General features: G+C 42.2%; 1 protein-coding gene across 2 annotated transcripts in view; it reads left to right on the top strand.

Moving 5' to 3' along the window:
* The window catches only part of CCDC60 (coiled-coil domain containing 60), a 208,319-nt gene that overhangs the window by 93,493 nt on the left and 90,777 nt on the right, over positions 1-24,049 (top strand). For both annotated transcript variants that reach the window (XM_072600299.1, XM_072600300.1), the window contains one exon: positions 9,763-9,842. In XM_072600299.1, coding sequence (XP_072456400.1) covers positions 9,763-9,842 — 80 coding nt within the window. The remainder of the gene's footprint in view (positions 1-9,762; positions 9,843-24,049) is intronic.

Here is a 24,049-nt window from a genome sequence, read left to right as displayed (position 1 = left end):
ATGTCAGAGTTTCTAAAGGTTGAGCTTCATTTGGAGAGAATGCCCCTACCCCAGGACTCAGAGCTAGTGTGACTTCTCTTCTTCCAGGAAGAGGTATAAATGAGGTCATAGGATTCAGCCCTGGAAGATCCTTGGGGACTATCGAGTTCATCTCCTTTATTTTCATTATGAAGGATTGAAGCCCAGAAATGTTAAATGATTTTTATAAGGTCACACAGGTAGTACATGACAGATATGGGATTGTATTGAGTTAATTGAATTGAACTGAACTGAATTGAAAAAAAAAGTAAGCATGATACCTGGGAGGGCTAACACATTTTGTCATTAGAACCCACTAATGTATTCATAGAATCCTGGAATTTCAGCACAGAAAGGGATCTCAGAGACCATCTAGCTCAACTTGTACTTGAGCAAGAGTCCCCTGTATGACATACCCAACCTAGTCTAGCTGGTTACCTACCCTTTGACTGACCTCCTTCAGGGACAGAGAGCTCACTGCTTCCAAGGTAGCCCCTTGTACTGTTAGACATCTCCCATCACTTGGAAACTCTTCCTAACATCAAGCTGAAATTTTCTTCTTCATGACTACCATGCATTGCACTTGGTTTTGCCCTCTGGGGCTAGGTAGAATAAGACTAATCCCTCTTCCAGGTAACAGACCTTCAGATATTTGAAGAAAGCTAGGTATCCCAGTGGTTAGAGTGCAGGACCTGGAGTCAGGAAGATGAGTTCAAATATGGCCTCAGACATTTACTAGTTCTGTGACCCTGAGCAAGTCACTTAACCTCTGTCTGCCTCAGTTTCCTCATGTGTAAAATGAAGGAGTTGGACTCTCTGACCTCTAAGGTTCATTTCAGCTCTAAATCTGATGCACCTGAGAGGGCTGCTTATAGGAAGAAAAGTTAGAAGGTATATCAAAAGCAGAGAGAATGGCATTTATGGTTAGGGTTAAGGTCATGGATAGAAAGTTGATCTTGGAGTCAGGAAGACCTGGGTTTGAGTTTCACCTCTCACAGATTGGCTTTGTGACCTTGGGTACCTCACTTGAGTGCCCAGGAATCTCTCTAAAACTCATTGGCAGAAGAGATGCCCATCTGCTTTGGTAGAGAAAGTCCCTTCATGAGGAATTCTCTTTACTTGTGGAATCACAGCCAAAAATTAAAATCAAAGCACTTTATGAACACAAATTCTGACATACAGGTATAGACTAGGAAGGCAAGCCTTACTAACTTCCCAATTTCATCTCAAGCCCATTCTGCAGTTTAGTTTTAAAGAAACTACCTCTCTTGTTTCTAGGCAAGGCAGCAAACAACAATTATTTATTAAGTACCTGCTATGTGCTAACCACTGTGCTAAGTACTGGGGATACCAGTATAAGCCAAAAGAAAGACAGCCCCTGTCCCCTAAGAACTCACATCTAATAAGAGAAGAGGACACACAAAAAAGGAGTAAAGCGGGAAGGGGTTTCTGGTTCCAGAAAGTCAGGAATGGATTAAGAGGAGAAAGCATCTGGAGCTTTGTGTTTTCCCAGATTCAATCTATGAGAATAAAATGAGGCAGTTATGTCCTATTTTAAAGTTAATTTTATGGTCACTTAAATGTTTTTTTAAAGCAGCACTGCCTTGAGTTTTACCTCCTTGTCTATGTAAATTGGAAAGAATTAACAATAGTCACATCTTTACCATGAGATATGTAGTCACTCCAGAGAGGCATCATAACATAAAGAATAGGACCAGAAAGCAGGAAGTTCAAAGCCTTCTTCTGACCCTTACTGGTTGTGTGACACCCCCCAACCCCCAGCTAATCCATGGAACCTAAACCTCAGAAAGCCTCCGATATCACTCTAAGGCCAGACATCTTGGAGGACTGCCAGGCAGAGTACACGTTTAGTACATTTGGGAGAAATGCTCTGCCATTTTTTTAAGCACATTACTATCAAAAACTGTTCTTAAAGTGCTCCAATGAGAAGTACCTCATTTGGGCTCATCAGTAGTGTTAGACCATCATTTTCATTATGATCATTCAAGCTCTCAGGACAACTCTTGGCACATAATAGTGCTGATCATAATAAAGTGGCTACCATGGAAGGCAGCTGGGCCTGGAGTCAGGAAGACTCATCTTTCTGAGTTCAAATCCAGCCTCAGACACTTACTGAGTGACCCTGGGCAAATCATTTAACCCATGACAGAGCATTCCATAATCTTTGCCAAGAAAACCCCAAATAGGGTCACAAGGAGTCAGAAAACTACTGAACAACAATCTAGTATTTACATAGTCTGTACTATGGGCCAGGCACTGTTCTAAATGTTTAACAAATATTATCCCATTTAATCTTATTAAAACCCTATGAGATAGGGGATAGGTGCTGTTCTTATCCCCATTTTATAATTGAGGAAAGTGAGGCAAACTGATTTGCCCAAGTATCTGAGACTGGATTTAAACTCAGATCTTTCTGACTCCAAGTTCAGTACTCTAACCATTGAACCACCAAGCTGTACTCAATAAAGTTTCTCCCTCTTGCGTGCTCTCTCTCTCTCTTCCACACTCTCCCCTCCCCCATCCAGCCATCTATCTACCTATCCATCTTACTAGCTAGTTATCTCTCTATCCATCCATCCATTCATGTATCTAACTATCCATCCATCTAGCTTGCTAGCTATCCATATTGGAGTTAGTAGAAAAAGCTCTGGGTTTTAAGTTCTACCTCTAGCATTTCCTAGCTATATGATTCTTTTGATATATAATCTCACCCCTCCATTTCCTCATCCATGAGAATGGGTAGGATATTTCTTGTACAAGCCACTTCACAGAGTTGTTATGAGGAAGAGGGTTTTGTCATGCCACAAAGAGCCATAGAAAAGGGAGTTACATTGTAGGCACAGAGACAATCAACAAGTCAAGGGATCTGTGCTTGCACAGATAAGAGAACTTCTCTCACAGGTGCAGATCATACATACCTTAGTAAATAAGCTTTAGAAAGCTTCTTAAAATTCTGAGAGATCATGGAGGTCAAGGTCATATAGCCAGAAATTTTAAAAATAAGATTTGAATCTAAGTCTTCCTGATTCTAGACCCCAACATTCCAGTGTGCTGTGCTTAGGATAATTTTAGGATCCCTATCCTGTGAATTGTAGATGTGTTCCTAAGGAACTTACCCAATTGAGTTGTCATTCATCCTCCATATGAAACCATGGAAGTACTAATTCCAGGTTCCTTGAATGTATGATCTAAGACCAAAGATGATCAGTACAAATCCATTTATACACATACATGTAGCAGTAAGCACCCTGACACATATAGGATGGTCTGCTAGCACAGGTTCTTAGATCTGTTTTTCTAAAAGGAAAGCAACTTTTGAGGGGTCAACAATCTTCATTAATTACATTCACCAACAGAGAAAACACAAGCAGAGAAATAAAGACCAACAGACAGGGCTTCTAACTGTCTGACCATAAACAATACATGCATCACAGATCAACAGCCAGATAGACCATTACATACATAATTCATAGGTCAATATCTGACCATTACATGCATACATAGTTACCAGAAAGAAAGAAACACCAACATCTGGGTTTTCAAAGCTGGGGGGGGATGCTTAATGGCTACCTGGAGTCTCATCTGGTACATGAACCTTCTTCCAAAGAGCCCCAAAGTAAAACCTCACCTCAAAGTATATATACACTCTTCAGAGCCAGAGGGCATCACAACCCTCATTACCCAGTACCTCATTAACAATTAACAAAAGGTGTGGACCTTCCTACAAAACAAGCTTCCACTAATCAAACTTCCCTTAATGGGCTCCACCCCCATGAGATCTATTAATGGGCAGGGAATATCTTTAAATCACATTATTAAATATTGCCAATTGCCAGAATATACCAAAGCTTGAGAGTTTGTCATGATTCTGTGAGTTTCCAGAGAAAGTCAAAAGATTTGGAGCTGGAAGGGACCTTAGGCATTATCTAGGCGAACATTTGAAGATGAGGAAATTGAGGACAGAGGAGGCTGAATGTCCTCTTAGAAATCACAGGATCTCCAAGTCAGAAGGGTCATCTAAGTCCAACGAAGACCTGAACCAACATCCTCTATACGACTTACTTGATGACAGGTCATCCAGTCTCTACTTGAAAATTTCCAGGGAGGGAGCACTGCCTCTCCCCCAGAGGCAGTCTGTGCTACCTTATACCTAAGTTGTTCCTTAAGTCAAGCTTAAATCTTCCTCTTTTCATCTCCTACCATGATAGTAAAGAATCATAGATTTAGAACTAGAAGGAAAGAAAGAGGCATTTTAATAAATGCCAGGCACTGTGCTAAACATTTTACAAATATCTCACTTGATCCTCATAACAAATCTGAGAGGTAGTGCTATTATTTTCTCCATTTGACAGTTTAAGAAACTGAGGCACAGAGAGGTGAAGTGACTTGCCCAGGGTCACATAGGTAGTATGTGTCAGCAATCAGATTTAAACTCAGATCTTCCTGACTCCAGGCCCAGCACTCTCTCCCCTGTATCCCATAGCTATATTGAAATTTTTCCATGAGGGAACTCCTCCTAAGGTCTCCTGCACTTGAAGGCCCCCCAATGGCTGTCTCAAATCAGCACTTTTCAGTCCTGGACAGCTCCCCTTTCTCTGAAGGTTTTCCTGACAACCACCCTAAAGTTTCCCTATTTACAGATAGCTTCTTGCTCTTCCCTCTGGAGCCAGCAGAACCCAGCTAATTCCTCTTCCTTGAGCCAGGTTTTCCAGTATTTGAAGACATGGAAACCATGATCCTGATCCTCCTTGATTCTTTTCTTTTCTGGGCTAACCATGCCTTGTTCTTTCATCTGGTCCCAGACGCCTGCACTTCCTTCCTCACACAATTGCTGTATGGTCCCATTGAGAGTTCTCTGCCAGCTTCAAAGTGGTTGTAACTGGCAGCTATTATCTTAGTAACCCAGCTTGGAAAAGGGTAGGAAGCAGACAACCTTCAGCTCTTGGGGCCTTACTTTCATTTTCCATTCAAAAGACCTAAAGTAGTACATATGACCCTCTCACTTTAAAAACATGAATTAATATTTTGCCTTTTTAAAAAACTATATCAATTTTATTGAAATCTTTTGGTTTTGCTTCACCTTCATCTCCACCTATGTCCCAATCCCTACCTTACCCATTCTCCTCTACCCATTAAAGAATAACCTTTAATAAAAGATAAAAAAGACGGGGAGGAGGGACAGGAAGGCAATTTGGTATAACTAATCAACACTTTGAATCCTAGATTAAAAGCTGAAAAGGACCTTAGAGGCCCTTGATTCTGACCCCTTCATTTTACAGATGAGGAAAATGAGGCCCAGAGAAGGTTCTCGTTTAACTAGTAAGTATCTGGGGCTGGAGTTGAACTTGTCTTCCTGGTCTAGCACACTCTCCTCCATGTCACCTAGCTGCCATCTACTTAGACTGACAGTATAGACAATGTCCCACAGCCCTAGCACCTCCTTGCAAATCAATATGGCCACAGGAGATCCAAGTTTGGATCTCCCCAGACTTGTAGCTCATAGCTCTCAGGAGCATAGCACCAGCCCTCCCCCCTTTGAATATTGACTTTCTCTATGCTACTTTCTACTAATGAGCATTCATAAACACTTAATTCTTGGCATTTCTCTTTATTAAAAAAAAATCCAGTGAAGTCTCATTATAGAGGAATTAGTTTAGAGGAAAGAAAATCTAGAGAATGGTACCTGAAAATATGAGACTGAAAAAAATTCCTTTTATTATCAAAAGATAGCCTCATTGATCTCTGCCAGTCCAATAAGTGAGCATCACCATCAGGAAATCTGCTCTGATACAGGTGAGGAGGAGCATGGACAGTGAAGCCCCTAAGCAGAGCAGGAGTGGGTGCCAGGCCAGCCATGTTCCCTACCCCACTGGAAATGCCCCAGCGTGAACTGAGAGATCGTAGCAGAATAACAGGGACATTTGCAAGACATTTTTTCTTGGGAGAGGGAGAGGGAGGACGGGCCAGGCTTGAGAATCCATTATTGTGGGGAATTCTCAGTGGAGAAACCCCTGCTCCCAAAGCAAACTGCTCTCCTGCAACTTACATTTTTTTTAATGTTCTAATCATTCTATAATTCTTTATTGCTAAGGATTTCCTTTTTTTGTTTGTTTTTTGCTTTTTCCATTTAATAGTATTTTTTCCAATTACATGTAAAGATAGTTTTCACATTGATTTTTATAAGATTTTGAGTTCAAATTTTTCTCCCTTCCTCCTCTCTCCCCTCCCCAAGTAGACAAGCAATCTGATATAGGCTATACATGTACAATCACGTTAACTGTATTTCTACATTAATCATGTTGTGAAAGAAGAATTAGAACAAAAGGGAAAAACTAACAAGAAAGAAAAAACAAAAAAGTGAAAATAGTCTGCTTTGATCTGCTTTCAGACTCCATAGTTCTTTCGTTGGATGTGGATAGCATTTTTCCATGATGAGTCTTTTGGAATTGTCTTGGATCATTGTATTGCTGAGAAGAGCTAAGTGTATCTTGTTGACCATCACACAATGTTACTGTTATTGTATGCGAAGTTCTCCTGGCAACTTACATTCTTAAAGAGCTGCTTCGAGCTCTGAGAAGTTAAGTGATTTGTCCAGGGTCACACAGCAATTGGCACCAGAGTCAGGCCGTGAAGACCCCCCCTCATCTCACCCCCTCCACCTCTCTCTCTCTCTGTTTTTCTCTGTCTCTCTCTTTCTTTTTCTCTCTCTTCATCATGCTATGCCATGCCATCTCTGTAATCCCTTATGGTTTACAAAGTGTTTCACCTACATGGTCTGGCTTGGGTTTCACAACAATCCTGTGAAGTAGGTAGAGTAGGTATTATTATCGCATTTTACAAAGGAGGGAACTGAGGCACAGAGAAATTAAGTGACTTGCTCCTGACAACACAGTCAGGAAGTGTCAGAAACACACTTTGAGTGCAGATTCATAGGAACATAGAGTCACAAACTTAGAGCCTGAAAGGACTTTAGAAATAATCTACAATTATTCTGCATAATGTAATTGAGAGAGCTAGCTAGTCTGGAAGCCAGGTTCAAGTACTACCACTGATACAGAATGGCTGTGTGACCTAGGGCAAGTAATTTAACATCTCAGTGCTCTAGGAAAGTCTCTAAAACTCTTAGCTGAAACTCTTGAGTTGCAGAGAAGGTAGATCACCTGCTTCGGTAGAGGGAGCTTCCTCACCTGGAAATTCCCTGTACCAATGAATCATGGGTCATTACCCTATCCCAATTTATTGTGTATATCATTCAATGAACATCATCATTCAATTGAAATGGCACTCTCCAAACTTACCAATGAGCTCTTAATTGCCAAGTCTAATGACCTTTCCTCAATGCTCATTTTTAATAACCTCTCAGCAGCTTTTGATACTGCAAATCACCCTCTTCTCAAGGCACTCTTCTCTTAAGTTTTCTCTTAACTTTTATCCTCTCCTAGTTCTCACACTACTTGTATATTGATCTTCTTTTCTGAATCTTCCAATGGGTCGTGCCCGCTCACTGAGGGTAGCTCCCAAGTTTCTATCATGGAGTCTTTCCTCTTCTCCCTCAAAGTTCTCCCCCTTGGTGATCTCACTAGCTCTCCTCTCCATAGAGATGCCAACTAGAGCCTTAGTCTCCCTCTTGAACCCTACTCCCATATCATTAACTACCTTTGGACACCTTAAATTGGATTCCCCCTTTGGCATCTCAAACTCAGCATTTCCAAAACAGAATTCATTCCTTTCCCTCCCAAATCCTCGCCTCTTCAGAACTTTGCAATTCCTGTTGAGGATATCATCTTCATCCTCCCAGTCACCTAGGAAAGCTCTGTGTGTGTCTTCCTTGACTCCTCCCCTGTACTCACACCACACACATCCAGTCTATTATAAAATCTTATCATTTTAACCTTCACAATTCCATATAGGTCCTCGTAGATCAAGCTTTAATCACTTCTCACATGGACTGGGTCAGTAGCCTCCTAACTGGCCTTCCAGCCTGAAATGTATTTTCACTCTAATCCATCCTCCACTCAAGTACCAAGCTGATTTACCCCAAAGTCATTTCTGACTATGCCCTTCCCTCCCCGACTCAATAAACCACAGTGGCTCCTTATTACCTCTAGGATCAAAACTCCTCTGTTTAGCATGTAAAGTCCTTGACAACCTATCCCCTTCCCACCTTTCCAATCTTCTTCTATTTTACTTACCTTCACATACTTTCCAATCCAGTGACACTGGCATCCTTGCTGTTCCTCAAGCACAACTCCCCATCTCCTGATTGTATTTTCACTAATTGCTCCCATGCTTGGAATTCTCTCCCTGCTCACTTCTGCCTCCACTTCCCTGGTTTCCTTCAAGGCTCAATTCAAATCTTACTTTCTGCAGTACACACACACACACACACACACACACACACACACACACACACACACACACACACACACCTCCCCCAGGACCTCTCATCTATAATTGTATCCACCTATATACATATTCATACATATGTATATTATATATATAGTATATATGTATATATACATATACATACATACACAAGACTATACATATCTTGTATGTCTCTGCCATTTTTAGACTATAGTACCTTGAGGGCAGAGATGGTTGGGGTTTTTTTTCTTTTTCCTGTATCTCTAGCACTCAACAAAGTGACTAGCACAAAGCAAGTACTTAATAAATGTTTATTAATGGATTATGATCTCCTTGAGGGCCTTCTGCCTTTTCTTGTATCCCAGCACAGTACGTGGTGCATAGTAAGTGCTTAATAAATTTTTATTTTATTGCTTGTTGACTAACTACATATTTTATGCACTTATTTTTAATATGTTTCTATGTCGTGTACATCATGTCTTCCCTGATATAAAATCAGTTCCTTGGAGTTTCACTTGTTTATGTTTGTCTTTGAATCCCTGACGCCTAACACAGAGCCTGACACAGAATTAAGTTCTTAACAAATGCTTGTCCAACCGTCTTATCTCTAAAGGTAATGAAACTAAGGCCAAGAAGCCAAGTGAGTCAGCCAAGGCTATACAGGTAGTAGGCAGCAGAGTTCCTCTGATCTATCCATTTCACCAAAGTTGCCTCCATTTACCCATTATGCCCAGCTCCCTCTCAGTAGGAAGCAGACAGCTTGCCCGTGTAACAGAGGGACAAATAACATTACTTAGCAGAGAGACCATAAGCCAGATCTTTTGACCTTGGGCAAGTAATTTATCTCCTCTACCCTCATTTTACCCACCTGCCAAATGAAGGAGATTGGTCTAGATGATCTCTGAGGGACATTATTAACACTCTCCTTATACCTGGGTTCAAATCCTTTCCTCTGATACTTCCTGTGTGACCTTTGTCAAGTAATTTCCCATATCTGGATCTCATTTTCCTCATCTGTAAATAAGGGCATTGGACTTGATGGCTTCTAAGGTCCCTTCTGGCTCTTCCTCTGATCCTATATATGATTTTCAAGTGAATGGAGCTATGTAACTGATGAGATAAGACTTTGAAATCTACATGAAAGTTCAATCAACCCAATGGGGACCCTTGGTGTAGAAATTAATTAACATTTGGATAGACTTGGGGGAGACATGAAGCAAAAATCTATGAACAGCATAACAAAGGATTCTGGTCCTTTACACTGTTTTAAATCTAGAATCTAAGAGACAGTGACAATCTGGATCCAACTGATAAACTTACGTGGATGCCATTTTTTTTCTTATTCTTTCTAATTAGGGTGGTCCGTCACCTGGGCAGAGCTTTAGGTTTATGGAGAAGGAAATCACGAACCTCAAGAGAGACCTCCTACATAGCCGGTAAGAGAACTCAGGGTGGTGGTGTGGATGTGCCTTGAGGGCAGGGACAATGTCTTGTCAGATGGTGAGCACTGGATGGTTGTATTTAAATCAACTGATTCACCAAAATGACATTTATTTCTAATTTTCTAAAAATTAATGTTTTATTCATGCTTTTCATTTTTACATTAGTCATGTCCAGATTTACCCTCTCCACCAAAACTCAACTAGCTTTCCCTTGTAATAAAGAAACACTTTTAAGCAAAACTAACCAACATGATGACCATATCTGACAGTATATGCAACATTCTGTACCCCCTAAGCCCTCACTGAAAGGAAGGAGATATGTTAGCTTTTCCCTAAAGCCAAGATCCTACATATATTTTTAGAAGACATGGACTGAAGATGGAAGCAATAAGAGGTAACAGAAGATGAATCAAAAGTCATAGCATGACCAGAATGAGTCAAGGATGTCAGAGAAATCTAAGGAGACTAAAAGGATTGGTTTGGCAACACAAGGGAAAGAGGTGGAACATAGAAGGGAGAGGAATAATGGAGATGATGAGGATGATGATGATGGTGGTGGTGGTGGTGATGATGGTGATGATGATGGTGATGATGGTGATGGTGATGACGATGATGATGATGGTGGTGATGATGATGGTGATGATGATGGTGATGATGGTGATAATGGTGATGGTGATGATGGTGGTGGTGGTGATGATGGTGATGATGATGGTGATGATGGTGATGGTGATGATGATAATGATGATGATGGTGATAGTGGTGATGATGATGATGATGATGGTCATGGTCATGATGGATTGTAGATAAAGTGGCACTGCCCACATTATTTTGGGAGCTTGTCCATGATGTTTGGCTTCTATTTTTCTGCCAAAGAGAATTATTTTGGATTGGGAAGGACAAAATGAAAATGGCTGCTAGAGTTGATATCCACCACAAGGAGGGAGGTAGGAAGAGAACACCTAACTGCCTTAGTAAGTGACCTGGGATTGGTCACTTAACCATTCTAGGCTGAGGAGGTTATACTTAATGACTTTTAAGGTCTCTTCAAGGGCTATGTCTATAATCCTATGAATTGTTGTTTGTTGTGTCCAACTCATTGTGACCCCATTTGGGGCTTTCTTGGCAAAGATACTGGAGTGGTTTGCCATTTCCTTCTCCAGCCCATTTTATAGATGAGGAAACTGAGGCAAACAGGGTGAAGTGACTTGCCCAGGGTCACATAGTAATAAATGTTACAGGCTGATTTGAACTCAGTAAGATGAATCTTCCTGACTTCAGGCCTGGCACTCTATGCTCTGTGGTACTACCTAGCAGCTGATCCTATGAACTACGTAAATTATTATTATTAAAAATTTGCAAAATGCTTTACAGATATCTGTCTATATGCTCACAAGATCTCTGGGAGGTAATCACTATTTTTGTCCTCCTTTTACACATGAGGAAACTGAGTCTGAGAGAGGTTAGGTGACTTGCTTGCCCAGTGTCACATAACTACTAAATTGCTTGAGACAGGATTTGAACTCAGGTATTCCTACATTCAAGTTCATTGTTTTACCCAGAGTACCACCTAGGTGCCGTCTCAAGGTCCTGAAAAAATCTAGGAGACATGATTGTCCCATCACTGTCAGTGATATCTGAAAAGTAGTGAAGACCAAAAAAAAAAAGTCCATCCCTGGATTGGGGAAGGGCAAATATCCTGATTTTCTGTAAAGATAGGAGAATAACATCTACGGACAATAATAGTCCAGAAAAATGAGGGGACTTAAATTGGAAGACCTCTGCCACAGATCTCTTCTCTCTCTAACATTTCCCTGTGCTTGCCTGGGTTCAAATCCCGTCTCTGATATCTGCTACCTGTGTGACCTTAACAAGTCCTTCAAGCTCCCTAGGCCTCAGTTTCCTCATCTATAAAATCAGTGGGCTTAACCAGATGACCTCTGAGATTCCTTTCAGCTCTGAATCTATGGTCTTTTATAAGATCTGTATTTGATTGGTACTATCATAACAATAATTTGTTGTTCAGTCGTGTCCAACTCTTTGTGATCCCATTTGGGGTTTTCGTGGCAAAGATACTAGAGTGATCTGCCACTTCCTTCTCTGAACATCAGCTACAGAAGCACAAGATAGAGCACGGGTAGGGAAGGAAGGAAGGAAGGAAGGAAGGAAGGAAGGAAGGAAGGAAGGAAGGAAGGAAGGAAGGAAGGAAGGAAGGAAGGAAGGGAGGGAGGGAGGAAGGAAGGGAGGGAGGGAGGGAGGAAGGGAGGAAGGAAGGGAGGAGGGAAAGAGGGAAGGAGGGAAGGAAGGAAGGAAGGAAGGAAGGAAGGAAGGAAGGAAGGAAGGAAGGAAAGAAGGAAGGGAGGAAGAAAGGAAGGAAGAAAGGAAGGAAGGAAAGGAAGGAAGGGAAGGGAAGGAAGGGAAGGAGGGAGAGAGGGAAGGAGTAAGGAAGTAAAGAAAAGGAAAGAAAGAAGGAAAAATAGAAAAGGGAAAATAGTTCAGGATTTTAGTGGCCTGCCCATCACTAAAGGAGATAATACTTGTGAAGTACAATGCCTGGCTAGGTGACTCAATGGAGAGAGTGCTAGACCTAGAGTCAAGAAGACATAAGTTCAAATTCAGCCTTTGACACTAAGGAGCGAAGACCCTGAGCAAGTCACTTAAATCTATCTGTCTCAGTTTCCTCATCTGTAACATTCAGTTTGGCCAAGAACAGATTTTTCTAGCAATTTATATTCACTCTTTGAAAATGAACAAAACCAGGTTTGTTTTCCATTCATATGGCAAAAAAATATTTGTGCCGTGGGGAGAAAATGTTGTGAAAATATTTATCTTGGTTATTCCTGTGGCCTCAAAGCCACTTCACAGAACAAATTTGGGTGGATTCAGTCAAATAACTGCACTTGAGGACCTAGAGGTCTACCTGTGGCCCCAGGCTGCAGGTTCCTCACCCCACCCCTGTCAAGGAATGTACATTTTACACTATTTTTTATACTATTACCTTTGAGGATAGGGACATGTAGCAGCTGCTCAATCCTTAATAACCTTGGAGAGAAAAGTTGCAGCTGAGTGATTAGAACAGATGCCTAGACCACAAGGGGTTGAGAAGTGTCGGAGTTGAGAGACTAAGAGGCGACTATAGTAGTATTTTTTTCTAGAGCATTTTTTGTGTATAATTGGAAGAGAGATTTAGGATGGTAGCTTGGCAGGAAGGCAGAATCAGGTGCAGGGTTTTTAGGACTGGGACGGCCTATAAGCCCTGTTCCTGGGGGAGGTTACAGTTGGTGGATCTCTTGACTTCAGGAGTTTAGAGAGCCCAGAATAATGTCCAAGCTAAGTCCAGTGCCAATGTGATGAGCTCCTGGGAAAACAGAGGACTGCCCAATTAGGGAGCAAACCAGATCCAAAAAATAGAGCAGGGAATGGTAAAGCTTCTGAGCGGCTGCTGCATTTCCAAATGAGCTTAAGGGTAACAACCCTTTTGAAAAACATGGAAGCCATGGGAAGGACATTGAGATGTGTCTCTTGGCTTCAAACAAGCTATGTTATTAACTTGGATGAGATCTCCTTTAAAAAGCAATCTGCCATCCCCTCCCTATTTACACATGTCAACTGTTTCCTGGATTGATGGAGTACTTCAACTGTCCTTCCAACTCAGTAGCATCCCTCCCTGTTTTCATGGCCAATTTCACACAATGCTAAAAAAGATCAGCCCTAATGGCTTCCCTCTTCAAATGTTTTTTCCAGATGTTCTATTATGCTAAACAATCTAGATAACACTTGCAGTTATCACCCACCTATGCTGACATGAACATTGGTGTGGTACAACCTGGGGTCAAGAGGGAGAGGCAATGTTGGGGGCTGAGATAACCATATGAGGCTAACTCTACGGCCCATGACACATTTTCTTCAAAGCTTCTGCCATGCTTTCATTTGATTACGTGTGGGGTTTTTTTAAATAAACATTCTTGCAAGGAAGCAGCAAGACATTGGACCTAAAGAGATGATTTAGCCATGGCAGGGCTTAGTTACAGGCGGCTGCAAATAAACAGAGACAAATTACCCCTGTCAGACCCCAGCAGGGTGCAGATTAAGAGGATGTTTACAAGTTGCGTAGACCTCACTTCCAAGCAACATTTGGTCGACAGCTAGAAGGGAAGCAAGACAGCTACCAAGCAGGAAGACAGATCCAGGAGAGGACTAATGTAGCCCACTCTAAGGCATTGCTGAAGCCAATATTTAATACCCACTATGTGCTAGTTCATGTGCTGTGAGGTTAGAAAGAAATACTGTTGTCGTTTAGTCATGTTGAACTCTTTGTGATGCCATTTTGGCTTTTCTTGGCAAAGACAGTGGAGTGGTTTGCCATTTCCTTCTCCAGCTCATTTTGCAGATGAGGAAACTGAAGCAAGCAGGGTGAAGTGACTTGCCAAGGGTCACACAGCTATTAAGTGTCTGAGGCCAGATTTGAACTCAAAAACGTGAGTCTTCCTGACTTCAAGCCAGATGCTTTCTCTGCCTACTGGTTCCTCATACAGCTAAGAGATTGCAAGTTCCTAGAAGGGAAGGCATTGTCTTGTTTTTTTTTCTCTTAGTATCCTTGACATAATGAACGATACCTAACACACAGTAGGGATTTTCCTAAAGTGTAATGTCACGCTCCTATTCAATAAACCCCAGTGGCTCCCTATTTCCTCTAAGATTAGAGATAAATGTTTCTATTTGATTTTTAAAGCTCTCTAGAACCTTCCCCCAACCTTTCTCATACTTTAGGATCCAGCCAACCTTCTCTCTTTTCTTCCCACATAACACTCTATTTCCTGTCTCTTCTCATTGGCCCAGGCAGCCCCCATTCCTAGAGTTCACTCCCATTTTCACCTCCCTTTCTTAGAATCTCATTTCCTTCAAAGTTCTGCCCAAGTAACAACCTGTGACTAGGTCCTCTCAACTACTAGAATCCCCACCACCACAAATTCCCTTGGTTTGCCATGTATATATTTTGAATATCCTCATGGATGGTTGTTTTGTCTCCTCTGGTTGAACATGAAGCTTCTTGAGAGCAGAAACTGTTTCACTTCTGTCTTTGTAATCCCAGTACAATGTCTTGTATATAGCAGTTGCGTATTGGTTGGGTAATAAATGTTTGTTGAACGAATGAAGAAATGAGTGAGACAAGACGCAAAAGATTAAATAACAATGCAAGAGATGCCATGATCTATCTTAGCCAGAACTAGTAAATGGCATTAGATCATATAGTCACACGACACACACACACACACACACACACACACACACACACACACACACACTATCCCACATTTCACACAGAAGGACACCAGGCCCCAGAGTGAGGCAGGATTTGCTCATGATCACACAAGGGGTCAATAGTAGAGCTAAGAATAAAACCCACATCCCCACATTCCAGCCTAGGAAATTTCCCCTTTTACCATGCTGTCCTTGGTAAGGCCTTGAATCTCAGTTCAGTGATACTGTGATTCAAGGTCAATCTCTTCCCCCTCAGTCTTTCCCCCACAATCACAGCCCCCCATATAGCCCAGAATCTCTCCCCTTCCATACTCAACCCTCATTCTCCTCTCCAAGTCCAAAAATCCACTTTTGATTTGTCTAGAATCATTCGATGCTATTGACTGCAAGGTCCTTGAGTGTCAGACAGGCCAAGAGCCGACACAGTTAGTGAGATGTAAGCCTTGATGGAAAACCTTGGGATCCCCTATCCAGAGTGGATATTAATGATTCCCCAGCATGCACCATCAACGCAAACATTTGGCTTTTTGTTCTTAGTTGGAATTTATGGAGCGTGGCTCCAGACCCAAAGACCAAGTCATCGCTGTAGGGTAGTAGCATCATCACAAAAATTAATTTCATTTTTATTATCTTGGAGGCCGAGAGGATTTTTTTCTGTTTCTCAGGGTTTCCTCTGAGTCTCCGATACCTCTGGCTAGCTACAGTTCTAGGGGCAGGTTTTCTTCTCTGACTTCCATGTATCACTGCCTGCTTCATGTAATTTTCTCTCAGAGCTGGAAGAGGACTTAGAACAAGGGATGTCAGAGCTGGGGCAGAGAAGGGGGCAGACTGGGAAGGGGGGCCCCAGAACAGGGAATATCAGAACTGGGAAGGAGCTTAGAACAGGGGATGTCAGAACTGACGGGGTGGTGGGTGGTCATGGAGAATTGGGTACGCTGGAGTTTATGGTTTGGTAAAAATTTGTGTATTCAGCAGATCTTGGTTCAAAATTTGGTTTTGCTACTTCCTGGCTATATGACCCTGAGGAAGTCACTTCCCCTTGTCCGTACCTCAGTTTCTTCTGTAAAAGGAAAATGTTGGACTGGATGATCTCTAAGGCATCTTCCAGCTTTAAATTCTATGTCTGTGCAAGTGCTCTAAAGATAGGGAGAAATGCCATTCTGCTACAGTAGGGGAGGCATCATAACGGAATGAGAAGATTACTTGATTTGAGACTAAAAGGACATGACTTTGAGTCCCAGGTCTGACACGTACCGCCTGTATGCCCTTGTACAAACACCCCATCTCTCTTTGGCTTTGCCCCCTATAAAATGAGGTGCTTGGGTCAAGTAAGTTCTACAGTCCTTCTGACTCCAAATCTATGAACGCCAAAAGGTCAGAGGTTTTTCAGTGCTTGCAGAGAAGACCCTAATATCCTGGAGGAGCAGACAGGCTCCTTTACTGGGGCAAAGTCCCATTTTCCTAAAGAGGCAGATTTGTTGAAGAATTGATATGTAGTTAGACTAATAGCTTTAGTGACCTAATCTGGTTATATGGAAAGGTTGATGGATTGGGGGACTTGGATTCAAATCCTGCCTTTGTCACCTATGTCTTCTTGGGCAAGCCATTTCACTTTTCTGTGCCTCGGTTTCCTTATTTGTAAAATGAGTGAATTTGGACTAGAATGCCTTCTAAGGTCCCTCCCACCTTTGGATTTATGGGGCTTTGAATGAATGAACAAATACTTGTTGAGCTCTTACTACTTGCAAAATATTGAAATACAAAAAGAAAAAATGAGACAGTCCCTGCTATCAAATAATTTACTTGGGAAAGACAACACACAGGGGAGACTTTGGCTGCATAACACATAGAAAGGCCCAGAACTCCTGAGGGGTTAGCCATAGGCCTGATGGCAGGATTAAGGGCATGGAGACTGCATTAGTAGGTCAAATGACAATGACTAAGGGTCTGGTAGACACAGCTAGGTGGCGCCATAATGCATGGAGCCCTGGGCCGGGAGTCAAGAAAACTCATCTTCATGAGTTCAAATCTAGTCTCAGATACTTTCTAGTTATGTGACCCTAGGCGAGTCACTTAACCCTGTTTGTCTCAGTTTCCTCATCTATAAAGAGAACTAGAGAAGGAAACAGGAAAACTACTCCAGTATTTTTGACAAGAAAACTCCAAATGGGGTCACAGAGAGTCAGATACTACCAAACAACAAGAAAAGTATTCATTGATTGTTGATTGACTGATGAGTTCTGAGATCCCATCTAGCTCTGTCTAGGATCTACCAAAAGATCTATAATCTCATCAATAAGGGCATTCCCTACCAAGATGGCCCCTAGGCCTACCTCATTCCAGGAAGCACTTATTCGTAGCTTCCTACAAACTCCCACCCTCCTCACTAGGGCCTCATTCTCTAACTCTCTGACCAATCTGGGGCCATCACCCCACCATCACTAGCCTGTATCTCTCTGCCATCATTTGTCTGATGATAACATTCTTTGTAATGGAATTTTGTAATTTCTTCTTTCAAGATGTGATACAACCATCACACACCACACACACTTCCATTGCCCTTTGGGCAATTCCCAGATTCAGCTCTTCAGAGATGATAGTGTTCTCCATTGCATCCTGGGCCATCTCCAGTCATCCTGATGAACATCTGGTCACTGGTTCCAGATGGTTCAGGAAGAGAAAGTGAGGCTGGTAACCTTGCATAACCCTTCCTCACTCAAAACAAAGTCAAGTGCAAGTCATATCCTTATTTCTCTGCTGTCATGATCTTCTTCAGAAATGAAGGACAAGCACAACAACCCTGACTCAACACATCAGAATGTCTACTTCCCAGGTGAAAGCCATATCGAGACAGCATCATGCTGAATGCCAATTAATTCTAAATTTGTTCCTATCAGGGTTGTTGAATAATGTATTACAGTAATGGATGTAACCACATGTTTTACATGAAGACTTTATTCTCTACTTAAAGAATATTTTACCCATTTTAAGACATATAATTTCTAACCTTCACCTTACACACACACACACACACACACATATACACATACACACACACACACACACACACACACACATACTTTCCTTCTTTCTGATGGAAACTATAACCCTGGTTGGATATAATATTTCTTTACCCCAAATAGTAGAGAAAGATGTCCATCATTAAATCCACCAGCAGAAACACTCTCCTTCCCCAAAACACAATTTCCTTTCAGGGGTTTGACTTGAACTAGAATCTTCAAATCCAAAACTGAAATCTTCTCCTCCCATGGTCAAAACTTTCTGGACTGGGAAACTCAGCTTCCTCTGCAATGTAAGACCCCAAGTAAGGAAAACAAGTCTCTCTTTTATAGTTTTGAGGAGTACGGAACAAAGAACAGCACTTTGTCAGTGAGAGGAACATGTTATGATTGGCAAAATCAGTATGATTGTTTACAGATTTGTTTACTCTTTCTTTTCTCCTTCCTTCCTTTCTTCCTCTCTCTCTCTCTCTCTCTCTCTCTCTCTCTCTCTCTCTCTCTCTCTCTCTCTCTCTCTCTCTCCCTCTCTCTCTCCCTTTTCTCAAAGACAAAGCCTTAAACCCATTTCACTCTGGCACTCATAGATTGGACCGCAATAGATCCCTGCCCAAGCACCACTTAATGGCTCAGAGTGAATGTCAATAGTACCTATTTCTCTTTTGAACAGCAACTGTGAGGGTCTTCCCCTCCCAGTTTGATTTTTTTTTATTAAAGGGACCATCCCTTGACTCACTTCTTAAAGAGGCCTGAATGGGTATTAACCTCACCCAAAGGAAGAACTTGAAAAGACCTTAGTCTAAAAGGGCCAGGGTCTCCCATTTCAACCTGGGCCATCTCTAGTCCTCCTGATGAACGTCTGGCCCCTGGACCCAGTTGGCTCTGGAGGAGAAGTAAGGCTGGTGACAAAGTCAACTGCAAGTCATGTCATCATCTCCCTGATATCATGGTCCTCTTTGGGAATGAAGGACAAACACAACCACAACAATAACTCATAGTACCATGGGTTTAGATCTGGAAGCAATATTAGCAATGTTGAGCCTAACTCCACCATTTTACAGATGAAGAAACTGAGGCAGAGAAGGGAAGTATTTTTTATGAGTCACACCTTGTGCAAAAAGTGACTGAACAACAACAAAACATTTTACTCTATACATGTTATTTCATTCAATCCTCACAATCACCCTGGGAGACAGGTGTATGATTATCCCGTCTTTAGAGTTGAGGAAACAGAGACACAGAGAGATTCATTGACTTGCCACACAGTCAGTCACACAATCAGTAAGTGTCTGAAGCTGGATTCGAAATCAAGGTCTTCCTGACACCAAGAGGCCCAGCACGCTCTCCATGGGGCCAGCTCCAGCTCCCTGCCTCGAAGAGTCAATCAAGCATTTATAAAGATTCCTTACTGCATGCCAGGTACCGAGTTGGGTGCTGGGAATGCCAAGGCAAGAATGAAAGTCCCTGTCCTCAAGGACTTTACATTCTTTCATCAAATGATCAACAGGCATTTCTGAAGCACCTGTTATGTTCTGGGTGGCAGAGATGTAACAACAAACACAGGACAGGCCAGGAAAGGTATCCAGGGTAGGTGGCACCTGAGCAGAGCCAGCCACGAAGCTCGAGATGCTAAGAGACTGGAGGGAGAACATTTCATCCCTGGGGGAGAGTCTGGGCCAAGGCTTTCTAGCTCTCCAGGAGGGAAGATGGAGGGAAATATCTTCTTGTTTTGTGGATTAGTCATGTCAGACTCCTCTTGGTCCCATTTGGGGTCGTCTTGGCAAAGATATTTTTTCTTCAGCTCATTTTACAGATGAGGAAACTGAGGCAACCAGAGTTAAGTGACTTGCCCAGGGTCACATAGTTTGGAAGTGTTTGCCACCATATTTGAAATCAGGTCCTTCTGACTCCAGGCCAAGTGCTCTACCCACTGTGCCTCCTAGCTGTCCCAGAGGGAAATATGTAGAAAAGATAAGACCTTTATCTTTCCCACATATAACTGGCCCTATCTTAATTAATGTAAATATTCTTAAAGACAGAGATTTGGCATTTTCTGGGGGACTGGGCTTCCCAAAGGGCCTCAGGGTATGTGTAAGCAAGAGAGGGCCCAGAGGGCCAATGGTAGTAGAAGAGGACAAGTAACATGAAAAAGACAGGGTGATGTGGAGGGATTTGTCACAGTTGTCCCTGTCCAGAGCCACCAAGAGCATGTCAGATATCTCTGTCTCCCAGGGGCAGTCAAGAAAGGACAGTTTTGGGGCTGCAAACTTAGAAGGGAAGAGAAGGCATTTCTTCATCCTTGCCTGGCTCACAGTTTCCTTTGCATAAATTGTTCTGTTTAGAAAAATAAAAATAAAAGAGTCACCCCAGAGCACTTCCAAATCCCAGGCTGCCAGGAAGTGGGGCCCATATGTCTCCCCACATCACATCCATCCAATAGAATAGTGCAGCAAAACACATCAAACAGCTGCCAAGCTGGGCTTTCACCTGATTCCGTACTCTATTTTTGTGTATGAAATGAGAAGCATGGTCTTTTTTTTCTCTGCCCCCGCCCCAGCTCCACTTCACTTCCTTTAAACCTCCTGAAGAGAGAGCCACTCTGAAAAGGCTCTCATGGTGCTAATGCATTTGTCATGTCTGGACTGACACATGCATGAAAAGCAAGTTACTCCCTTTCCATTTAGTCATTAAAAAGGAAAAGGGAAGGGTTGATGGGCTGTGTGGTATTTTTACGTTTTAAAAATATACCAAACTGGTTAATCTTGGGACTGAAATGTGCCAAAGGAAGCTTCTAGAATGTCTCAAACTATTGTGTAACAGAGACAGAGAGATGATAGCTAGGCAGATAAGAGAGACAGACAGAGATGGTAAATGGATGGATAGAGAAAGAGAGCAAGGGAGTGAATGAGAGAAAAAGAGAAAAGAGTGATAGAATGATAGGTGGATGAAGGATAGATAGAAAGAAAGGTAGATGAATGTATGTATATATGGATGGATGGATGGAGAGAGAGAGAAGAGAGAAAGATAAGAGAATGATAGATGAATGGATGAATAGATAATAGAGCAAGAGGGAGGGAGGAAGAAAAAGGGAGGTAGAGATGAAATAGAATAGATGAATGAATAAATAGATGATAGGTAAGTGGAGAAAGAGGGAGAGAAAGCAATGAGGTAAATGACAGATAGATGATGGGTGGATGGATGGATGGATGGATGGATGGGGAGAGAAAGATGAGTTAGAATGATGGATGGATGGATAGATGATGGAGAGAGAGAGGGATAGATAGATAGATGATAGATAGATAAATAGACAGACAGATAGATAGAAAGAAAGACAGATGGAGAGACAGAGACAGGGACCTCCAGTGGCCCCTTTTGGATCATCTCTTCTGCTTGTTCCTCTCAGGACCTTAAAGGCAGTTAAGTGTCACTCACTCAATTCAATTCAACAAAAATTTATCAGGCTCCTACTACGTACTAGGCACTATGCAATGACAAAAAAAAATAAGAACCAGTCCTACCTTCAGAGAGTTTCCACCCTACTGGTTGCCCCCCTAGGTTATGGACTGGTTGTGACATCAATGTGTATGTGTGTGTGTGTGCATGTGTGTGTTTGTGTGTGTCCATGTTTCGATCTCTATCTCTGTATGTCTCTCTGACTCTGTCTCTCTATCTCTGTCTCTCCCTGAACCCTTCCCCAACGTCCCATCAAAGCACAGCCCCATCATTTCCTCCTTTCTTGACCCCATCCACTCACCCCCTTGCTAATACTTTGCATCTGCTTATGCCCATACACATTATTTCCTCAGAGGACAGGCTATTTCAGGTCTTGTCTTTGTGTCCCAAACCAGGCACATAATAGAACCTTAATAAATGCTTATTGATCCATTGGTCCCATCTGAGGTGATGAGTGGACTGGGCACCAGTGTCTTCTCTTTTACTTGCAATTCACTTTACCCCGAGGTCCAACGATGGTGAAAAACTAAAGAGGGAGGGGGTCAGGAAAAGGAGAAAAGGCCAAGAGAGTCATATCCGACTCACTAATGAGGAAGGTGGGATGCTGATCTGCCAATATTAGTTTTTCAATGAAGTTAAGACTCCCTAATAACTGTTGCCTAGAAACCAAGATCACTGTGGCTTTTTGCTGCCTGACAGAACTCGCTCTAATTAGCACACAGACAGGACCACCTCCGCTCTGTGTGTGTGTGTGTGTGTGTGTATGTACATGAACTGCAGCACAGATGTATGTGTTGTGTTTTTCCCCCAGAAGAAAAATGTACCTCTTATTCGAATGATGATTCACATTAATTAGGTGGTAGCCTTGGGCGAAAGTACCAGCAAACATCAGGTGGCCTGACTCATTATCTGTCATCATGTGCAGAAGCAAAGTGGCCCTTTTGAGTCTCCTTCCTCATTTCTGCAGTTCTGCTTGAGGCATTTTCAATGGCAAAGTATAAGTGTGGGTGAGCACTTGTTCGGAGGGCTGAATATAGGTGTGCCCACTGCCTGATTTGTTCATTAATAATAGCCATTATTGAGTCCATAGGACTTTCAAGTTTGCAAAGATGTGGTAGCTCACTTGAGACTCACAGAAACCTCATAAGGTAGGTGCTATTATTATCCACATTTTACAGATAAGGAAACTGAGGCAGATGGTGGTTTCTTTTTTTTTTTTTTTTTGTCCAACATCACGAGACTGGGAGGATTTTAACTCAGATCTTCCTGACTTCAGTCTATCTACTGAACCTCTTATGCATGAATCCTTGTTTGTCCAGTATAACTCTATAACCCATCTCTACTCCATTTTCTTCCCCTCTCATGGCCAGCCTCCCTTGGTCAGGTCACCCTCACTTCTATTGCAATGCACACAAATAGAGTAGCATAAGTAACACAGATCAGCTGATATTGTAGAAATAATTGCCTGAGAGGGAAGTCTTCCAAGGCTGGCCGCATGACCACTTGAAAGCCTTCTAATGGTTTCCCTCCCTCAACTCTCTACCATTTCATTTTCTGCATAACTGACACAGAGATCTTTTTAAAACCAAAGGGCTGACCACTTCATTCCCTTGCTCAGTAAGCTTCTTTTGCTCCTCATTAACCTAAAGGATAAAATGTTAGGACCCCTGTCTTTCCTTTAAAAATCCATCAATATCTACCACTACCTCTTTGACTTTGGGCAAATCACTGGACCTCCTTTGAGTGCCAATTTCTTCAGCTATAAAAGTAAGAGGTTCACCAAGATGGTTTCTGAGGTTCCTTGCAACTCTAATTTATGATCCCATGGTCTACCTTTTCCAGATTGACTTTCCATGACTCCTTAGCATGTATTTGCATTTCTGGCCCAAATGCCCTCTTGCAGTGGCCCCGTACAAGGACTACTGTCTCCTCTTCATGGGATGATATTTCTCCTCTCTTCCACCCTTTGGGACTTCTACCTCCTATCAAGGCAAAGTTCTTGGGCCACCTTCCACATGAGAATTTTCCTTGCCCACCCTGAAATCACTTGTATATATTTTTGTATTTACTTTTCTATGCAGGTGCTGTTCTCTACCATCCTCCTAGAACATAAACTTCTTGAGGTCAGAAAAGGTTTTCTTTGGGCTTTGAATCCCCAGCACTAAGCATGGGACCTGGTACACAGTAGGCACTTGATTAATGCATACTGAAGGAAAAAAAAATGAATGCACCCATCGAGATAAGTAGAGGAGAGGGCTTTGTTCCCAAAGTCTTCCCATCAATTGGACATATTGTGACACCAAAGATCTGGATGATGAATGACGAAGCCCGAGTTCTCTTTGGAGATTTAAGCAATGCTAACAGGCATCTCAGCGATGTCAGCTGGGAGCACGTGCTAGCTTAATGGGGGAGAAATGACTTCCCATAGCAATGCATGGAGGCTGTTTCATTTGATTATTTTCCACACAATGC

The sequence above is a fragment of the Notamacropus eugenii genome, chromosome 4 (genome assembly GCF_028372415.1).
Source record: "Notamacropus eugenii isolate mMacEug1 chromosome 4, mMacEug1.pri_v2, whole genome shotgun sequence".
Lineage (NCBI taxonomy): Eukaryota > Metazoa > Chordata > Mammalia > Diprotodontia > Macropodidae > Notamacropus > Notamacropus eugenii.
This window is presented reverse-complemented; position numbering and strand designations above follow the sequence as displayed.